At 35.6% G+C, this 22,982-nt stretch overlaps 1 protein-coding gene across 1 annotated transcript in view; it reads right to left on the bottom strand.

Annotated features, from left to right (window-relative positions):
- LOC123251409 (bifunctional heparan sulfate N-deacetylase/N-sulfotransferase 3) overlaps positions 1 to 22,982 on the bottom strand; it is a 192,345-nt gene that overhangs the window by 32,951 nt on the left and 136,412 nt on the right. The window contains exons 6-7 of the mRNA XM_044680660.1: positions 4,673 to 4,855; positions 23 to 119 (exon numbers count right to left, since the gene is read on the bottom strand). Of these exons, the coding sequence (XP_044536595.1) occupies positions 23 to 119; positions 4,673 to 4,855 (280 nt within the window). The remainder of the gene's footprint in view (positions 1 to 22; positions 120 to 4,672; positions 4,856 to 22,982) is intronic.

Raw genomic sequence — 22,982 nt, forward strand, 5'->3', positions numbered from 1 at the left:
AATATAGGGAGGGAGCTCTCACCAGTTTTCTGAGGTCCTATTACCAAAAATTTTGGTAATCGATCACAGGTTTTTTCTTTAGACCAGATATCTCTGTGGCGTTTGTCATCACAGGGATTCTAATAGGGAGGGAAAAGAAAGAATAATGAGTGTCAGGAACTTGTCTCTAAAGTATTTTTTGTACTGTCTGACAATTCTTCAACCCCAGCTACTTGAATGCTTCACAGGAAAGAAGATTGTGCTATCTTTTCTCCTACAACTGTAAAAACCTTTGACTTCAGCATCAGTGAATCTTCAAAGCAAAGGCATTCTATAGCATATAGATGATATTCTACTGAGGATGGAAATAGGAGAGAAGAAAATCACTATAGGACACTGAGAAAATAGCCTTAGATTAAGTATTTCAATACTTTATTAACATTTAAAATTTTTAATTTTATAATTTTTATTGACCTTATCAGCCAGTTTTGCAGAATATTCCAGTTATCCTAAGTACTTAATAAATAGTCAAAATGTAATAGGAGGCCAGATTCTTTTCTTATATGATTCTTTTTTAAAATAAAAAAATTCATGTTAATACAATTTTTAATAATTGTTTTCTAACATTTTGTGATCCATCTTCTTCATCCCCTCCCTCTCCAAGGTAGCAGGTAATATAATATAGGTCATACATGTGTTCTCAGGCAATACATATCTCTGCATCCATCATCTTGTGAAAGAAGACACATTGCTCACACTAGAAAAAAATTCATGGAGGAAATAAAGTGAAAAATGGTATTCTTTTATGAATCTTTGAGTTTTCCTGCTGAGCTTGAAAGAATAATATTCTGTTCAATAATTAAAGAGTTATTAAAAATGTCAGACTATTCCATTAGATGTCCTTAATTTCAATATATGTTTAGAAAACATAGAAATGTAACTTTCCTCTTAGAGTCTCTGAAAATGTCACACTTTAAAATGAGGCAGAAAGTACATTGTTAATTTATAGAATGTGCTTTTGACTGGTACTACATATATGAAAACCCATTATAAAAATTCATCTAGAGTTCTTTCATTTAATTTCAACATCAGTGTACATATTATCTAGAAAGAATTTAGGATTATGATTTTCTTATTTTTTATCTTTTTACTTAACTTTTATTTTTATCATTTATTATTTTTCTCAAAAGTGGTCAAGAGGGACCAGCTTATATTTCTTCTCTGTAAATACTATAGATATTTGCATTTTGAAGCTGCTGATTATTTTTAACACAGAGTAGATGTGAAGTGGACAAAATAGGATATTCATTTTGGCAGCTATCCTATAAGGAAATTAGTTGGAATTTATCACTTATCATAACAATTTTCACCATGGAAAACATAAGGTATCAAATTAATAGGAAATAACATTTGATTATAGTGGCTATTATTTTTTGATATTGATTTATAAGGCTTAAAAGTAAGCATGATTCATGTAATTGTTAGATTAATATGATCAAGCATTGGAAATTGCTTCGTTAACTTGCTCATTTTAAAGATGAGAAAATTCAGAATAAAGGAAGTTGGGTGATGTGACAATTTGCTCAGAATTTTACAGATACGGACAAGAAGGTAACAGCAAAGCTGAGATCTGAATTCCAGATTCTCATCATCAAATCAAGGGCTTGTCTTACTGCAAAATAGTGTAATTGAAGTTTGCCAAAAATTTATAATTCTGTTCACTTTTGACTATGATTAAAGTACTCTGTGACAATTGAGTCAGAAATCAGAATTGGAAGAATCTGAAAAGACTCTAATTCCAGAGTTGATGGTATCTTCAATTTATAGATGTATTTACTTTTGATGTTTTTCATTTTCCTTTTTTTTAAAAGAGTGACAAGTAGAAAGCAGTTTGGTTGAAACATAGAATATATGAAAAAAGTAATAAGGAATTAGTCTGGGAGCCAAATTGTAGTCATCAAAGATAAGCAACATGAAGATGGTATATTGTCAAGTTTGGAGTCACGTAAGACTTGGGTTCAAATCTCGCTTCTATCATTTACCAGTTGGGTCAAATTGGGCCAGTTACTTAACATGTCTTATTTTCAGTTTTTGCATCTGTAAAATGGGGGGTGAAATCAATATTTCCCACTGAAAGAGTTTTTAGTAAGAACAAGATATATAATGTAAATAAAACCTTCTATAAATGTTAACTTTCACTTAACGGCAAACATTTCCTCTTATAGCACCCTTAAAAAAGAATTTTGAGATAAACCCTCTGCAAGATGACTCTCTTCTGTCAGAAGAACATTCCTATGCTTCCACTGCTTCTTTGAGGTTAGCCCTATTGTGGGACTATAATGGGGAAAGCCAGGGAAGGTGACTTAAATATTACTTGTGGGTCCAGAAGGGTGTGAGGGAGACAGGAATGTCAGAAGGCAGGACCAAACAAGGTAGGGAGCCTGGGTTTTACTACTAAGGACATGTCTGTTAACAGAAGTGGCAGTTAGACCCTAACTGCCACTCTGCACCATCTAGTCGAGGTCTACGGAAACTAGCAGGCAAATGGCAAGAGTTTATAACAATTTTAATTAAGGAAACTATGGTAAAGGATGGGAATAGGGGTTTCTGCACTTTCAGACGATGGGCAGACCGCAGGGTCAGGGGAGCGACTTTTCTACTCTCAACTGAGACCTAAGCCAGGCAGGGCCCAGAGAATAGCAGGACTGAAGTGGGCATCCTCCCAGCAGAGTCCAGACTCTCTCCGGCGTTGTACCCGCTCCTCCAGGACCACTAGCAGTGCTCTTTCAGGTGGGTAGATTCTGGGAGCTGACCCAGCCCAAGTTAACCTGCAACTCAGGTTGGGATTAATAGTCTCTACCAAAATCTCCCACAAGTAGATGTCAATCTTCTGCTTTCAACCTTCACCACTCTCCAAGATCCCAGGGAATCAGGGTGCAACTCCACTAGCTCTGAGGTCTCCCAGGGGCAGTTACAGCTTGTCCCAACCACCATGGAGTCCATCTCAGAGAGAGAGAAAAAACACTTCCTGCTTCCCCATTCCATGTGGAATTCTCCAGCCCTTCCTGTTAGGTCTCCTACATAAAAACTAAATAATCTTCCTCACAACAGGACTCAGCCCAATTGGAATTACTCTCTCTGAAACATCCCCCAATAATTCCTACAGATAAATTGAACTTTAGTTTAACTCTCCAGCTCCAGTGAGGAGTCAAGTCTCCTCTTTCTGTAAGGTGGTAGAGGACTTTTAAAGAAGGGAGCATGATTAAGAAGTGGGACTGGATCTGTGATTTCACTGCTTTAGGAAACTCCCTGGTGAGGAAATCATCTCCTCCACTGAAACTTAGTCTTGTTGCCTAGACTGCTGAAAGGTTAAGGTTGCACAAGGTCATACAGCCAGGATGAGTCATAGGGAGAACGTGAATCAGGGTCTTTTTGGTGTTCTCCTTCTCTCTGTCTGTCTGTCTGTCTCCCATTATTTATTTCTTTTGTTTTTTGTGATAAAGCTATGCTGTTATCTTATGAAATTCTTCCAAAGTTGCATGAACCATTAAAGTACCTCTTAGAAGGCTACATTGGGAAGTCATTTCTATTTTATCTTATTTAATACATTCTCCTACACCTTCAGCCTAGCAAAAATAGACAAATCAATGTCAATCAATAATAAATTGATAAAAAATAGATAAGTAAATGAAGAGATAGCTATATATATATATAAGTGATTAAGTACATAAATGAAAGAATCAATAAATTAGTTAATACATAAATACTATCTATTCCAGATTGGATAAGCTCAGCTAAATGAAGACCTTTTATATTTCATGACTTTTAATAATCATGGAGTAAAAGTTACTACAAGATAGCACTTAGAGGTCCACCTTGAAGTAAGGAAGATTTGTTTTCCTTTCTTTTTTAAAAAATTTTTAAATTTTTTAGAAAAATTTTCCATGGTTACGTGATTCATGTTCTTACTTTCCCCTTCACCTCTCCCCCATAGCCAACGCACATTTCCACTGGTTTTAACATGTGTCATCAATCAAGACTTATTTCCAAATTGTTGATAGTTGCATTGATGTGGTAGTTTCGAGTCTACATCCCCAATCATGTCTGCCTCATTTCTACATTTAGAATTCTCTACAGCTATAAATAAATCATAGGGCTGAACCTCATTATCATTATCTTCACCATCATAAGTTTATACACTATTATCTAAGATTCTTGTCAGGTAAATGACAGTTAAACAGTCAAAGAATTTCAGCCATATAATGCAATGGAGTGTTGTTTAATTCTGCCAACTCTCCAAATAATTGTATTTTACAGAAAAAGAATAATAGCTAAAACTATATATATTTTAAGTTTGAAAAGTATTTTACACAATCTATCTTACTTGATTTTTACAATAACTCTTTCAGGTGTTATTATTATCCCTGTTTTATAGATTAGAAAACTGAGGCTAAGGAAGAACAAATGACTTGTTAAGTGTCACATAGCTGGTAATTGTCTATTGCAGGATTTAAACTCAGGAATTAAAAGTTCCAACACTTCAGCTTAAGTTAATCATCTTATAAAAACAACAAAAAAAAGTTTTCTGTTGCCGGGTTTGTTTTTGTTGTTGTTGTTATTGTTGCTGTTTTGATTTTTAGCTGCAGCTTATCTCTCTTTTATAAATCATTTCCCATTTCTGAGATAATCCTACCTGCCAGAGAGGATCTTTCTGCTCTGGGAAGAGCTCAAAGTACTTGTGAGCCAGCTGCATTGGAGGCAGAGTCTGCAGTCTCAGGTTAGTCCAGCTTTGCACAAAGTTGGCCAAGTTCACAAATGTATATAAACCCAAGCGATCATTCCCGTAGTTGGATAAATGGGTCATGAAGATGCTGATCTGAAAAAAAGACAAAAGCACCAACTAAATTAAAGCACAAGTAATATGCTGGTGACACTAGACACTAGAGGGCACTGTAGTCATTACCAATGTTAGAGTTCCTAATTCCTGTTTTTGTATTTGTTTTTTTTTTTTTTTCTTTGACATTTGCCAGGGTTTTGGTTCATAGAGGTTTATTGAATTGGAAATGTGAAGAAAAACTTTGTTATGAGATGTGCAGGGGAAGAGCTGACTGCAAAGCACTCTAAGATAAGCATTTTCTTGATTCAATTAAAAAAATGACAATCCCAAAAGTTTATTAGTCAAAGACTTCTTGAGTACTAATCATATGATAAAAATTAAATAATAGTAATGAAAATACTACTTGACTCAAGAATTACCTACAAAGGTTCCATCATGTTAGATCAGGGAAGGAGAGAGAGAGAGAGAGAGAGAGAGAGAGAGAGAGAGAGAGAGAGAGAGAGAGAGAGAGAGAGAGAGAAGAGAGAGAGAGAGAGGGGGGAGGGAGAAGGAGACAGAGGCAGAGAGAGACAGAGAGAAATACATTTCTATCTAGATATAAATATACATCTATCTATCTTTATCTTGCCTTATGTTCCATTAGAATAAAATCTAAGTCCCTATGGAAAATGATTTTATATTTCAAATAATCTTTAGAAATAGTCAAAATCCAACCACATTACTTTAAAGAAAAATATATCCTAAACAAGTTATAACTGGCCCATCATATCATAGATAATAAGCAGCAGATTCAAATTTTGAAATTTAGTTCCCTGATTCCCAATATCTCTTACCTAGCCTCTTTCACTCACTTGGCTGTACAGTGAGTCAGTCATTCATCACTTCTCATCTGGATAATCTAAATAGCCCTCCAAAAAAATCTCTGACTCTTGTCTCTTTCTTTTCCACTGGGTGCTCAACACAGCTGTGAAACTGATGTTCTGAAAGCACCGTCTGACCATGTCATTCTCTTCTTCAAGAAACTTCAGTGCCTTCCTATTACCTCAAAGATAAAATAAAAATTCCTCTGAATGGTGTTGAAAACCCTTTTTAATCAGATACTAACCTAGCTTTCTGAATTCATTTTATTTTCCTTCTAGTGGAGAAATGACAGGAAGACATTAGTTCAAATTCTGCCTCAGACATTTATTGGCGATGTAACCTTGTATAAGCCATTTGAATTTAGTCAGTTCAATTGCTTCAGCTGTAAAATGGGGACCATAAGAGCATCTCCCAGGATAGTGGTGAGAACAAAATGAGATCATATTTATAAAGCATTTTGCAAATCTAAAATGTTATATAAACACTAGCTGCTATAATAATAATAACTATTATTATTATTATTATTATTATTAGTAGTAGTAGTAGTAGTAGTAGTAGTAGTAGTAGTAGTAGTAGTAGTACTAGTAGTATGGCTTAGCTCAGTAAGCATATCCTAGATGAGCCTTCTATAGTGATCTCTAGTTATTAGGGCTCACTCATAATTTGAAATCAAATCTTCATTTATTTTATGTATAGTTTATATGCATAAACATGGGTGTGTATATACAAACACTTATATGCTAAAGAAAACTGGTGAATGAGCCCCAAAGAAATGAAATGTCCCTTCAGTAGGCTATGAGACTTAGAAAAGTACCATCTCTTTCTTTTGATATTATAGGATTCTGCCAGTTCTCATTAAACTTCCAATAAGAGGAAGGATAGTTGTTGTTGTTGTTTTCATATCACCTCAACTCAATGGTAGTTATAAAAACATAGCAGCGAGAACAAGTGCTTATTTGAATGACATAAAATTAAATTTCAAGTCCTTGGTGCTCTCTGTGTCTCTGTCTCTGTCTCTCTCTGTCTCTGTCTCTCTGTCTCTGTCTCTGTCTTTGTCTCTCTGTCTCTCTGTCTCTCTCTGTGTGTGTGTCTCTCTGTCTGTCTGTCTGTCTGTCTGTCTGTCTGTCTGTCTGTCTCTCTCTCCCTTCTCTTCTCTGTCTCTCTGTCTGTCTGTGTATAGCCTTGCTTAAGTACAATACACAAAAATAAAAAAATTGAAATAGAGAAATTTCTAGCCATGATAGTTATGTGGGGAGCTTGAGAAGTTTAGAGATTAAAATTATTTTGGTAGTAATACTAAGATGTCTTAACTTCTGATGCTGTAAATATTGGCATATGTATGTTCATATATACATATATGTATAAATATACATAGGAATATAAATATAGATATAGCTCACATAAATTTAAAAAAATTGGAGTTATTAATTTTTAAGAGTAATCAGAGGTGCCAAGTCCAAAAAGTTTTAGGTTCTCTGGCATAAATTCTACCCACTGAAAATATTTTTACTAACTCACCCTTTCTTTAGATGATAGGTCCTAAGATACAAAATGTGTAAAACCTCCTTCAGAGAAAAGTTCCAAAATTTGGGCTGAGAAGATGAAAGGGTATTATGACTATTTCTATGAAGCAGAATTGACATTATTTTATTTATAAAGCATATGGGAAAGTCTTCTCAGCAAGGACATTTTTTGACTCTATGGGGTACTTAAAATGGCTTGTATTAATCAGATTGCTGACAATTCAAAACAGTTTCTTTGGCTATGATTACCAGTAATAATAAGAATGTCAAAGAAAACCTCCCAGACACTCAACGGGCTACAAAGTAAAGGCATCAGAATAGTTTAAGTGGTAAGAGAGCACTTTACTGAAATATTCAGTCACCTGTGGATGAATAATCATCATCATCATCATCACCAGAATGAAATAGGATGTTCAGTTTAAAGGCTAAAAAAGGGAAATAGATAAAAGTCTGGATAATGCAAAAGCAGTGAAGATGAGAGAAAATATTATATTAAAGTATAATACTTTGAGGAATCAGGCAAAAATATAAATGTTTGTTATTATTGATGTGAGACCCTAGGTTTACCTTGCACCCCCAAATTATAGAAGTGTTTCAGGCCAAACTGTAAGCAGGAAAATTCCTTTGCTTCCTTGCATTCTTGCTGAGGATAAAGAAAAGGGTGGCCTGTACTTTAAAGGCTAATGATAAGAAAGACCCTTGAGAGAATTATCCTCCTTGGATCATCCTTTAGATTTTGGGATGGACACAGAGCTATACCTTGATTCTGCTATTTATTACCTAGGTAACTTACGGAAAATTATTTGACTGCTTCCATGCCTCAATTTCCTATTTGCAAATTGAAGAGGTTGGATGAGATTGCCTCTGGAGCATCCAGTTCTAAATCATAAGATCCTATGGTCTTTTTCCAATGTAGCTTAATAACAAACTGGGTTTCTGAGATTGTTTATCTTCATTAAATTCAAAATAAAGTTCAAAACTCCTATTTCTTGTAAAGGAAAGCAACAACAAGAACAACTTTAAAAATGTATATTCAAATGATCTCTTTGGGGTATAAACCAAGCAGTGGTATGGCTGGATCAAAGGGCAGACAGTCTTTTAGCACCCTTTGGGCATGGTTCCAAATTGCCATCCGGAATGATTGGATCAATTCACAACTCCACCAGCAATGTATTAGTGTCCCAATTTTGCCACATTGCCTCCAACATTTATTACTTTCTTTTGCAAACATGTTAGTTAATCTGAGGTGGTACCTCAGGGTTGTTTTGATTTGCAATTCTCTAATTATAAGAAATTTAGAATACTTTTTCATGTGCTTATAGATAGTTTTGATTTCTTTATATGAAAATTGCCTATTCATATCCCTTGCCCATTTATCAATTGGGAATGGCTTGATTTTTTTGTATAATTGCTTTAGCTCCTTATATATTTGAGTAATTAGACCTTTGTCTGAGTTTTTTACTATAAAGATTTTTTTCCCAATTTGTTGATTCCCTTCTAATTTTGGTTGCATTCGTTTCATTTGTACAAAACCTTCTTAATTTAATGTAATCAAAATTATTTGGTTTACATTTTGTAATTTTTTCTCTTTCTTGGTTTTAAAATCTTTCCTTTCCCAGAGATCTGACAAGTATACTATAATTTAATTATAGTTTCCTTCTTAATATTCATGCCATTCATCCATTCTAAATTTATCTTGGTGTAGCGTATGATATGTTGATCTAGACCTAATCTCTCCCATACTGTTTTCCAATTTTCCCAGCAGTTTTTGTCAAATAGTGGATTTTTGTCCCAAAAGCAGGGCTCTTTGTGTTTATCATAGACTGTCTTGCTGAAGTCACTTACCCCTAGTCTATTCCTCTGATCGTCCCTTCTGTCTCTTAGCCAGTACCATATTGTTTTGATGACTGCTGCTTTATAGTATAGTTTAAGATCTGGTACTGCTAGGCCCCCTTCCTTCATGTGTTTTTCATTATTTCCCTTGATATTCTTGGTCTTTTGTTCTTCTAAATGAGCTTTGTTATAGTTTTTTTCTAATTCAGTAAAAAACATTTTGGTAGTTTGATGGGTTTGGCACTAAATATGTTAATGTACAAGAACCCAAACATATATGTATATGCATGTAAATGTCCATGTATTTGTATATATGTGTGCATGTATACATCTATATCTATATCTTCTTGCTCATCACTGGTTAGAAATTTCCTTAACTAACAGAGATGGGTCACTAGTCCATATGTAGTCTTAAAGATCTTTCTGAGGTACTAAGAGATTAAGGAATGGCCAGAATCATAGAGCTATCATGGAATCAAAGATAGAAATTGGATCCAGGTCTTTTTGACCTCAAAGATAGCCTTTCAGCCATTTCTGGTTGCTGTATAGTTGTTCAATCATGTCTGACACTTTGTGATCCCTTTAACCATACTGTTTGTAGGTTTTCTTGTCAAAGATACTGGAGTGATTTGTCATGTCCTTCTCCAATGGTTCAAGGCAAACAGATGTTAATTAATTTTCCTGTTGTCACATAACTAGTAATTTTCTGAGGCCAAATTTGGACTCAGGTCTTCCTGACTACAGGTCCATGTTTCTATCTACTGAGCCACCTAACTGAATCCTTACCCACTTCACCTCAACTCATTTTTAAAAAAATCTTTTCATCTACACACACACACTCACACACACACACATACACACATGCATTTTAAAACTATTAGATCAAGTCCCCTGTCTGATTTAATAGACATGTATCTCATCAACACTGTCTCTATGCCGTATTTCCATAACTTACACATTGGTCAAACAAAAATAGAAAATAAGGGATACTTTCACTTCCTGGGATGGTTTTATTTGTCCTCTCTTAGAATACATTTCTGTATTCTCAGGCAAATTTCTTTTGCTGTGCAATCAGAAGGAGAGTGGCACTTTTTGGAATATTTGATGCTAAGACAAAACATGCTCCAGCAATGGGGAAAATAAAGATAATTCAATATAATGATAAAAGGGTTTTGAAAATATAGGAAGTGCCATTGCTTTGTATGCAGCAGAATATAAAAGCAATTTCTCTAAGAATGACCATGACATTATTTAAAAGGTGTTATTGAAATTTCCCCTTTTCTTAAACCTGCCTATCTTTCCCACTCTTCTACCTGTATTTTGGGGGCATCTATCTTGGCATTATGTAACAGCAAAAACTTCCATTGGGAATTTTGAAAAAAATTCACTTCAGTGAAACTTCTTGATTTGGAGTGTTTCACTTTGAGCTTTGGTTGTCTAGTCATGAAGTGGGACATAATTTATCGGGACCAAAAACCCAATGAATGAAACAAAACCCACAAAATTTCAACTTCCTTTAAAAGTAGAACTTGTCCAATTTTTAAAATGAATTAAAAAGATTTCCCTTTTGGTAAGTAAAAGTATATGTATATGTATCTCACATCTCACATATATGAGATACATATGATTTTACACACATACTTTATATATGTGCTGAACAGGTAACCTTTTCAAGTTTGTTATTAATTAGTTTGGAAAGTGTGAATGTACAAGCAATCTTGCTGTTTTTCTCAACAGAGATATAATTGGAATTTTTCACCAAAAATGTTAGCTTGCTTTCTTAATGACATCTTTCTTCCATATATCTGTTTTGACCTATGACATTTATAATGTCAGTTCACCTTTTGGAAATTCCTTCTCTGCCAACAACTTCAGTTTTACACTGAAAAAAAAAGAAGACAGGAAACTTGAAAAGGTTACTAGTTCAGCAAAAGGCACTTTTTCTTTTCTTCAAAAGTAATACCTCTAATATTTTTAATGCTTTGTAGCTAAGATAAAAATAAAAATAAAATGGCTCATAATAAAGCATCTTTAATATATACTGGATTTCCAATGAAATGCAAAAATGTCAACATGAGGTCTAATTTCATTTCTACGACAGTTTGTACTATAAACACTGAGTAATTATTTGTAACCAAAAGACTAATTAGTTACTTAAAATTAGAATTATGGGAAATTCTGATAAAAGACACACATTTGATCAAGTAGATGGGAAAATTTTATATATATATATATATGAAAAGTTGTTTTTGGGTCTACTATTAGAAATGCTAGGATGCAGAATAACTCCAAGGGCCTTATGATAGAAAAGGTTATCTACTGTTATAGGAGTAACTGACAAAATTTGAAGGCAGACTAAAGTATACCATTCTGTGCTTTATTTCTTTTATGAATTTTTCCCTAGTATAAGCAATACACATCTACTTTTACAATGTGGTAAACATGGAAATATGTATTGTATAGTAACACATGTAGTATAACCAATATTATATTACTTTTCATCTTGGGGAATGAAGGAGGGATTGGAAGGAGGGAGAGAATATAGATAAAAATATTTCAGAAAACAATTATTTAAAATTACATTGGCATGTTAGGTGGAAAACAAAATTTTAAAAAGTCATTAATGTCCAGTAGTAAAATGTACCTGCCAAATATATAGTTAGCATTTGCAAGAAAGGGAAAGAATAGCCTAATCTAACAGTGAACTCAATGAAGGATACTTTGGACAAAAGCATTGCATGATGTTACCAGTAAATTCCAAGTATTTAGTGATCTATGAAGTACTAGCAACAAAAAGTTTCCCTGGTAATGAAAAGAAATAAAAAATAGTAAGGGTTTATAATGCAAGAGTTTAACGTGCTCAGGATAACAGAGGCAGGGTTTGCCAGACCCATTTTTACTGATTCCAAGACCAATTCTCTCTTCACTAAGCCCCTTCTGCTTCTCTGTAGAGATTAACCTCAAAATAAATACTATTTAGCTTAGAGAGGGTGGGTGCTGTAGTTGTGGGGAGGGAAAGAGATCAGAAAAGGCTCCATGTAAAAGATGGCTCTGGAGGACTTCAAGAGTTTCTAAAACTAATGAACTTAGGCCAATTTCTCACACTTGATGAAAATTGATGTTGGAGAAGGTAAAACTCATGAAGGAACTAGAGGCAGAGGAAACAGGACTTGGAAAATATTGCACTAGACCATGATAATGAAGAAAGAGCAGAAGGAAAAGCAAACTGAGGACAGCTGTACATTGAACTCAGCAGCTATGGTGGCTTAACCAACTGAAAGGGAAATCCACCTGGGGATGGAACAGGGCTCTTGATTTAGAAGTGTAGGATGTATATGGAGAATAAGAGTGAAAAGGTCATGAGTGAAAGTTCAGAAGAAGCTTGTGAAGAAAATCCTGTCTCCATGAGAAACTGAGACCTGCCAATGTCTGATTCATAGACTGGGAATCATTAGTAAAGAAAAGTTTTAACCACAATTATTTATTTATTAATACTGATTTTCCCTGGTTCTCTGCAGAGAAGGAACCAGCTAGTTAAAAGTGACTCTAAATAAGGTAGGGGAAAAAAGAATACTTTGCAGTAGAATAGGGGACAGGTAGTCCAGAGATGTCCTATAATTCATATGAGTTATCTCCTTTTAAAAGATAGAAACTGGATCTGTGATTTTAGTGGTATAGAGAACACCTTCTACCAACATAGGTAGGGTTTTAGAGCATTGCTTTAAAGTTCATATTAATTGTATAGCGAAGAAGAGTCTACATGAACCTACCTCTAAAGTTGTAACTCTACTTGATAGACAAAGGATATAAGGTCAGTTTCTGAAGGAAGAAATCTAAGTTATTAATAACCACATAAAAAGATGATCTAACTGTAAGGATAGGATTAACTCTCCTCTTGTCTATTTTTAGCTAATCAAATCAAGAACTTAAAGTACCCCTACTTACCATTAAGTAGGAGAGTTCACAAGTCACTTAATAGAGTAAGCTCACACCTCTAAAGGCCACTGCTTCCCCTCCTTGGGCAGTGCTCTGCAAATTGAAAGACTGCCATTGATTTTTGTGAAGAAGGGGGAGTGACAGGAAGTGATGTGGGAAAAGAAGCATAAAAGAAGAGACAAGCATGGTCTAGCTTTCATTCCCTTCCTGGCATTTGGAAAGATTGGTTCCCCCAAGATTCCTTTTCTGGCTTAAAGGAGACTTTTCCCCTGGATCCTGCATTGGCTTGCTGGGTGAGTGGCTAACATTCCTACCTTGGCTTTGGAAGAGGCTGTGTTGGTAGAACCCTGGATGAAGATACCACCAGTACTTCTGGCTGAGGATTACTGGGAAATCCATGTGGAGACAGAGTCTTGGGGAAGCTCCTGCTGAGGCTGAGCTGGACTTCACTGGAGAAAGGCTGGTAGGCTTGTTAGGATTCTATCTCTTTATCTACATTTACACTTTCAATCTTTCCACTTCCTTGTAAATTAAGCTGTTAAAAGTCATTTTGACTTAATCTCTAATATTTTAAAATCAGTGACCACAATATTACTTTAGAACTCTCACATATAGCATAATACCAAACTTTAAACCCTTATATAATACACTAGTAATTAGAGTCAAATTAAAACTAAACAAAACTTTGAGGTTCTAATTCAAAATTATCAGACTGGGAAAGATGATAAACCAATAAAATGATAACTGTTGGAGGGACTGTGGGGAAAATAGGCACATTGACGCTGATGTTGGGAGGAATATGAATTGGTATAGCCATTCTGGGAATTAATTTGGAATTAAACACTGAAAAGTTATCAGCATAAGTAATCCACATTCCAAAGTCCATTGGTATGTGTCTGTTTTCTTACGGATGAAGATGAAAACCCTGACTTGCATGAGAACAGGGGAAGAATTGGAGAGAGAGAGCTCTTGCTTCTGACAACTTCAATTCTCAGCCAGTCTCACCTTTGAGAGACTCTTCAAATAGAGTATCTACTTTGGGATTCTTGAAGCAAGAATTTTCTTCAAGCATAGCTTCAAGTCAGTTGCCCAGTTGGGGAGAGAAAATGGAAGAATCCCATCTTTCAGACTGATGAAGGAAAAGACTCTATGAGGAGATGAGAGAAGCTGGCAGTCTTTATCATGTCCCTATTTCCAATTTGCTACTCTAGAGACGTTGAGGAGTTTATCCCTTGAGTGGGATCAGCTCTCTTGATTGAACTGAATTCTTTCTCTCCCAGTGGGAGAGCTTTTACAATAATATATAGTAACTGAAAGCTAGATGGAACTTGATCATATCCTGATAAACATTTAAGAAGGCAGATAGATATAATATTAGCCTGGTGCTCCACTCTTTCTGAGGAGAACAGAAGGGTGACCTCTGGCTCCAATTCAGGTTTATCCTCCTGGCAGGAATAAAAGTCTCTCTTGGAGAATGGTCAGAGAATAAGGAAGAGGGTAGAAATGTCTAATTTGCATCCTTTCAAGCTACACACAGTAACAAACTCCTTGCCTTCTATTGGCCACTCTCTATATAAGGGCCTGTTCCCTATTTTATAGTTACACATATTCCTCAAAGAGGTTTTTTTAAAAAGAGGGAAAGGATCCATATGTGCAAAAGACATATTTATAATAATTCTCTTCATAGTTGCCCCAAACTGGAAACTAAATGAGTGTCCACCTACTGGGTAATGGTTAAACAAATTGTATTGTAAACAATGGTGTAATGGAAAGCTTCAGAGGAAGCTGGAAGAACTCTATGGTCTTATGCAAAGTAAAATAAACAGAATTAGGAGAACAATGTAAATGACAACATTAAGGAGGGGGAAAACAACTTTGAAAGGTTTTAGAACTATGATTAGTAGAATCATAAGCCATATCAGGAGAACTAAAGATGAATCATGCTACCTATCTCCTGCCAGAGGGGTGACTGGCTTAAAATCCAGGGTAAGGAGAGGGGGGTGGGATTGGATTATATAATACTTTGAGTTTTATATAAGTGCTTTGAGTTCTGCAAAAATATTGTACATACATGGTTCTCTGGTCTGGTAATACTCAAAATGATGCTGTGAGGTAAATGCTAATTTATTTTTCCTATTTTATGGATGGGGAAACTGAAGTTAAGTGACTTACCCAGGGTCATCCAGCTAGTAGCAAAGGAAGGCTCTGATCCTGGATCATATCATTTCAATAGCAGCTTATCTGCCAGAATCCTTTAATTCAATGTTTATACTGTTGAAGAGGAATGACTACTGCCTATTATCATTAAAATAGAGTATATAATTACATTTTTGACATTTTAAAAATCTCAGGTGCCAATTGCTATTTTCTTTGTCTTTTCTGTCACAACAATCCTAAAGGCAGATAGTGCAAATATTGTTAGAAGCCTATCTGATTCAATTCAGTTAAACAAGTACTTGTGATGTGGTTAATAGACCCTTTCCTTCTCTACTTCAAAGTGGATGAAGATTTCCTGCATCCCTTCCTGTTGGCCACGAGGTCTCAAATGTTCTTATGTGTAGTGATAAAGTTTTTCATTGGCCACAGAGCTAGAACTCAATGATCAAATAAAAGGGGCAAACTTTGTCTCCTCTAACCCTCAGACTTCTTCCTGCTGTCCTTTGTAATGTATGGAATACTTTCTCAGGGAATATCCCCCATTAAGCCTGCTGGAGAGCAGCTCTGTCCCCTTCGACTTTCATTCTTTCCTCTGAAGCAGGGGGCTGCACAAAATACTCAGGAAACAAATACAAAGTAATTTTGAGGTGGAGCTCTTAGAAATGAGGAATAAGAAAGCATCTCTGAGCTAAGGCTTGAATGGAACTAGGTTTATCAAGAAGCAGAAAAGGCAAGGGATAGGCCTGTCCAGGCCCATAGATAGCTTTTTCAGAGGAACCAAAGTAAAGAATGAGTACGTAGGTGGTACAGTGGATAGAGTGCCAGGTCAAGAGTCAGGAAGACTTAAATTTAAATCTAGCCTCAGATACTTCCTAGCTGTGTGATCATGTAACTGTTTACCTCAGTATCCTTATCTGTAAAATGATGGATTTTTACAAGCTAAAAAGGAGCTTCAGAAGAAAATGGCAAATTGTTCCAATATCTTTGCCAAGAAAACACTAAATGCAGTCACATAGAGTCTGACACAACTGAAATGACTGAACAACAACAATAAAGTCAAGGGATTGAATGTCTTCTGTAGGGGAACAACTAAAGACGAATCATGCTACCTACCTCCTGTTTGTCTGGAACCTGGAATGCATGTGTAATCAGCTGGAAAAAGACTGGTTGGAGCTACTTTTTGAAAGACTTTAAATGCCAAGCAGTCGAGTTTGTATTTTACAATAGGGGAATAGGGAGTGGAGCTCTCTGAAGAAGAGTGATATGGTAAGTTCTGTGCTTTCAGAATATCAATTTGTTATGTGTGTGAAGGATGGATTAGAGTGGGAAAGGAAGACTAGAAAAAAGATAAAAAGGCTTGAATTAGGCTGGTGTCTGGGTCATCAGAGAGAAGAGGGAAAATAATAGAAATGTTTTGCAGGTAGAATCAATAAGTCTTGGTGGCTGGTTGGATATATGGGTTGAATGAGAGTGAAGATGATTTCTGGACAGTGAATCTGAGTGAATGAAAAATTGTGATACTCTCCATAGAAATATTATCAAATGCTGCAGAGGAGTTAAGGAGGAGGATTAAGAAAAGACTTTTTAGCATTGATATAGAACAAGAAATTGATTCATAGAGGTGAAATGACTGAATCAATATAATCCTACCAGTCAGTTCCAAGACTGTGCTTTAAATCTTATATGTTCACTTCAAAACTCTGACTTTGCCACTATACCCCCAAAGATATTATTTAGGGGAGCAACTTTTGTGATGAAGGAGCTGGGCATCCTTACCAAAATAATAATCTCTAAAGCAAGCAAACCAGTTTGACTGAAGCATCAAAACATCTTGAGGAAGTGACTAAAAGAGGCAGGTCAAACTACTGCCACCATTTTCCCTATGTGGAGATAGCCCAAGAGCCTTATTTAGATCATGAGCCATGAGAATAGCAATGTTCTTGCATTAGAATGAACTTTTGGAGAGCACAGACTATCTTGGCTTTTCTATATAGTCTTCCAAGCAATTGGCAATGGTGGATTGGTTGTTGTTCTTCATACTCAAAGAGGACCAAAATGACATCACTATGTCAGGATCAATGGGCTGTGTTTCTGACTAGCTGATCAGACTAACTTGAGCTTTGAATGTTCTACCACAGATGAGACACAAATAGCTTGTAGGGACATTTGAGATGGAGATGGCTAAATTTGCAGATCTCATGTCACTTTTTGAACTACTGCAAATATGTTTTGCTCCCAGAGCATAGCACTTTCTTTGATATGGGTATACCATACTGTACAATTTTTTTCATTTTTATTTTGAATATTTTTCCATATTTACCCATTTCATGTTCTTTCCCTCTCCCCAAACCACCCTAACCCCCCTTAGCAGACACACAATTCCACTGGGTTTTACATGTATCATTGATTAAGCCCTAATTCCATATTATTGATAGTTGGGCTAGAGTTATCATTTCGTGTATTCATCCCCAATAATATCCCCATCAGCCCATGTGTTCAAGCAGTTTTTTTTCCTCTATGTTTCTCCTTCCACAGTTCTTCCTCTGAATGTAGCTAGTTTTTTTCTCATAAGTCCCTCAGCCTTGCTTTGGATTCTTGCATTACTGCTAGTACAGAAGTCCATTATGTCTGATTGTACCACAGTGTATCAGTCTCTGTGTACAATGTTCTCCTGGATCTGCTCCTTTTATTCTGCATCGATTTCTGGAGGTCATTCCAGTTCAGAATTCCTCCAGTTCTTTATTCCTTTGAGCGCAATAGTATTCCAATACCACATACTGTACAATTTTTTATCAGTCTCCCATCTAAAAGTCTTTTAGGCAAGTATGTGTTTGACATTAGAATGATATGGCCAGCCCTTTGCGTCATACTTTCTGTAGTAGAGTTTGAATGAGTCCAGTTCAAGAAAGGACTTCCGTGTCAGGTATCTTTTCTTGGCAAATAATCTTCAGAATCTTCCCAAGACAATTCAAATGGAAGTGATTCAGTTTCTTGCCATGGCACTGGTAGACTGTCCATGTTTCATTGGCATCCAGTGAGTTCAGCACAATAGCTCTGTAGACCTTCAGTTTGCTGGGCAGCCTAACACCTCTCTTCTCCCACACTTTCTTTCAAAGTCTCCAAGACCTTGGGCTAGCCCTGGCAATGTGTACATTAGCCTCATCCTCTATGTGTACATCCCTGGGAAGTATACTACCAAAATAAGTAAACTTATCCTCAACATTGCAAATAATTCCATTTGTTGTAACTGATGGTTGCAGCTATAGATGATGAGATCTCTGTTTTCTTGTTAATTGTCAGGCTCAAATTAGCACAAGCAGCAGAGGTCTAGATTCTGTGGCATCTTTTTTCTCAGAAGCTGCATCAAGTGCACAATCATCTGTGAATATAAAGTTGTATAACAACTCTCCCTCCACTTTTGACTTGGCTCATAGCCTTTTCAAGTTAATAGTTAATTTTTGTTCTTATTGAAGGGGTCTGACAACATCATGAATCAAAACATCATGCTAAAAAACATGGGAGCAAGCACATGGCCCAGTCCTGCTTCACTCTACTGGTGATGGGAAAAACATAAGAGCAGCATCCATTATCCAGAACCCAAGCAAGCATGCCATCATAGAAATGCTGTATAATAGTCAGCAATGAATGAATGAATGAATGAATGAAAGAATGAATGCATGAAAGAAAAAGCATTTATCAAGTACTATGCTTTCATTTATTTATTCATTACTATCACTATTGACACTTGTAAAAATGAAAAACAATCAGTTAAATGATGTCTTGTTTCCTTGGCTAGGGTGTCTCAAAAAATCCCAATAAAAACTGAATCTATAAAAAATATACAGAATGTGGATTCATTTTTTCAAATTTCATTATTAGTACAGTTCCTCTATTATTATCTTATTGCTGTCTTTTATTTTGGCATGAAGGCAATGTGAGATTCTATAGCCAATCATGAAGTCTCGCTCAGGTAAATCCTACCAAATTGCAGAGGCATTGAATATGGCTGTATTAATTGATCCAGTGTCTGTCAACTGAGAACCAGGCTCTCTGTGTTAGAAGTTTTGCGGCAAAAAGTTGGTCAAAAGGTGAGGGAATTTAAAATGAAAAAAAAAAACTCATAAAGATTGTCTCTTAAGTCATAGAAGGATTATGATCTGCAATCTATATTTATGTCTCAAGGTCATGGTGGTAGTAGAATCTAGCATTTATATCGAACCTGTTGTATACCAGGCACTCTGCTAAGAGCTTTACAGTTATCTCATTTGACTTTCACAACAACTCTGGAAAGAAGACATTATTATTATACCCGTTTTACAGTTGAAGAACTTGAAACAAATAGGTTAAATGACTTTATCAAGGTCAAACAAATGTCCATAATCAGATTTGATAATAAATCAGCTTTAATATTAAATGTTCATAATCAGATTGGAAATTAGGCATTCCTGACTCTAGGCCTCGCACTCTGTGCCACCTAGCTTCCTGTAGCTTCCTGTAGTGCCCAGTCCATAGTACATTGCTAACAGGTACCCTAATCATTTCCTTCTTATTGATTCATCTGTGTTTTTGAGGGGATATTTAAGATGCATGAGATTTTAGATTATTAAACTATTAAAGTATAATTCAAATTAATGCTGCTAATTTTAATAATAATGTCTCAGGTTTATATAGCACTTTAATGTTTGTAAAGTGCATTAGAAATATATCATTTTATTTTCATCCTGTTTTTCTATCTCGTTCCTTAGTCATAATTGCAGTCCTTGATAGGAAAAATTCATTTCAAAAAGCCTTGGCAGAGATCTCTTACCATTTTGGATGAAGGGATCTTGTTCCCTATGAAAGAAAGCTGGTAAGAGAAGCCAATCATTCTAAATTAAGAACAGATTTCAAAGTTGCCAAGGAGGAGGTCACTGTCACTTAAAGCAATTTGGCTTCAGCCAATTCATCTTTTCACGACATTTAAGTTTCTGATTTAATTTCACTATCTATATGCAGGAGTATAAATTCAGACCTTTCATTACAAGCTAATGATTGATGATTAATTAGCCCTTGTGTGATGTGCCAGGAGCACATCTACTATTGGTTTAATGCACTACCATTATTTTAGTTATTGAAAAAGTGTTTACATGCCACAGGAGTGTATCTAATTCTCAGGCCACCTATATCCAATTAATTTTGCATTGTGTACACTGTCTGCGCTGTTCTGACACTGTCTCCACATTACTCAGGAAAGTTCAGTCGCAGGTAATCAGAGAATAGACAACAGCTGTTCTTGCTCCATTAGACTCCCAAAATGACAGAATAATTAATATGGTTGAAGCTTCTGCTAGATTAAAAAGGGTGGTTAAGAGAAATCTTCTTTTGAACATAAAGATAAAAGAATTGTTGGGCCCAATTTGCAATAGAAAAATCCCTTGTTCTCTGTTTATTTTTTTAGCCTCTTAGCTATGCAACATTCATCCTCCACAGGAATAGAGAAAAAGCTTTGTAAAGACACAGAGTCAGTAGATTAATTAAACATCCTTAGTTGTCCTTATTATAACCTGCAGGAATTCAAAATATTTTCTCAAAGGGAGTATAAGTGCATACCTGCTTTAAATGAAGTTAGGGCTCCCTGATGAAAATCCAGCCTCTGGTTTGCATGTGAATAAATTGAATTTTATAGCCTCTCAAGCCAGTTTCATTTACAGATATTGGGAGAGGGAACAACCCAACAAGCAAAGTCCCTTTGAGCTAAGCACTGTAGCAGCTTGTTAAATGTTAAAAACAGATGGGAGGACTAGGTGACATTTCAGAAAGGATGCCAAGGTCTGTCTGGTCCCTAGATGCTCCCTGACAGAAGCCATTTTCCCCCCATCATAAATACTCTTTTCTACTAGAAGCATCATGGCATGGTGGACAGACAACTGGTCTCTGAACTAGCTTTGATGCTTACCTGGTTGTACATCCCTGGGCAAGTCCCTTAAATTTGAAGTTCTCTAAAAATGTCAGTTACAAAGAAGGTATCTATCTATGTGCACTGTAAAGGGAGTTTTCTCATCTTGGTGTCCTCTATGTTTACAAAACCCTAGATCCAGTTTCTATCTCTCTATTCTCCTGCATCTATGTTACATGGAGCTAAATCATAGAAGATCCAGACCTCTAGAACTTATTAGAGTTCTTTCACAAAGGAGGCATTTAATAAATATTTCCTGAATGAATTAAAAGATTCCAACTTGTAGGTGACCTGAAGGTTAATGTAATAATATGGGGCAGGTGTAAATAGACTATGGGATATAATCAATGGCTGAGATAAAGAATAAAATGAAATGTGTAACTAGACAAGGAAGAGCACTGGCCATGTAGTGAGAGTGAAGATCAAAGATGGATAGCCTGATTTTTAGGTGTCCACTAAATGATAAGAAAGGTCTTGAAGAAGGCACATTGAAATCCTCTACTGAGGAATTATGGAAAGACACAAGCAAATATCTCACAGGATAAGAAAAGGGGATGCTATCTCTTCCAGTGGAGGTAGCACCCATTTTGGAGAGCATGTAGATCTAAGTAAATGAAGCTATTAGAAGAGGATTGTGCAGGAACTGAACTCCATGGAACAAAGTTAAACAGGTGAGAGTAAGATGAGTTACAATAGAAATTCATTTCCACACTAGGATGAAAATACTAGCATTAGTCTAGGTTTATGTACCTTAGAGAGGAAGGAGATTTAATAGTATCAAGTGGCACTTAAATAGCACAGTAAGTCTAATAAGGGACTTAACAAATGTTTTTTTTTAGTCTCACAACAAACCTATTAGGGAGGCTCTATTTATTATTATTTCCATTTTACAGATGATGAAAGTGAGGCAAACGATGGTTAATTGATTTCCTTATAGTCAAGAAACAGTAAGCATCTAAGGTACAATTTGAATGCAGGTTAATCCTACCAGCTTCAGTGAGTTTTCTAATATGTACTATTTAGGTATAACAAATATTCTGTTGGTTTTTCTCATCTTTTCCAAGGACTATAATTATGCCAAAGGTATTTGGGGACATTGTCCTACTTGGGAACCCTTTGGATTCTACTGATAGATGTCTTTACTAGTTATTAACATAGAATTTTTATATATCTGTTTTTTCTAAATTGAATGAAAGATTGAGGAATAGGTAGGCATCGGTACTGAGACAGTCAAAATAAGATAGTTTAAAGAAATTGAAGAAAGAAAATGGAAGTCAGTTAAAGTAGAAAGGTAAATTGCTAATTAAAGAATTATTTTAGAAGGATATTTTAGATAAAAGTATAACATAATCTAAAATGCCTAAATTCAATATTTAAAATATCAAAGCTTCTAAGACTCTGGGAGGCATAAAGATCATTTACTGATAAAAATTGTTTTACAGTTTCAGATAATCTTTTAAAATTAAAATTAATGATAATATGTGTGGGGGGGGCAGATGAGTGGTTCAATGGATTGAGAGCCAGGTCTAGATGTAGAGGTCCTGGCCTCAGATATATCCTAGTTGTATAACCCTAGGCAATCATTTAACTCCCATTGCCTAGCCCATATTTCTTTTCTGCTCTGGAACCAATACATATTATTAATTCTAACACAAAAAGGGAAAGTTGTTTAAAAAAAGGATTATAATATGTGTGGAGTTGCTGGTCTTAATAAAGGGGGAAACAAAAGAGAACAGATAAATATTTATATAATTCCTTTTATATACCAGACACCGTATTAACTGTTTTACTCTGCAAGGTAGGTTCTATTATTATCATCTCAATTTTGTAGCTGAAGAAACTGAGGCAAACAGAAATTAAATGACTTGCCCAGTACTACACATTGATTATGTGTATGAGGTTAGATTTCAACTCAGGTCTT

This window comes from Gracilinanus agilis, chromosome 6 (genome assembly GCF_016433145.1).
Source record: "Gracilinanus agilis isolate LMUSP501 chromosome 6, AgileGrace, whole genome shotgun sequence".
Lineage (NCBI taxonomy): Eukaryota > Metazoa > Chordata > Mammalia > Didelphimorphia > Didelphidae > Gracilinanus > Gracilinanus agilis.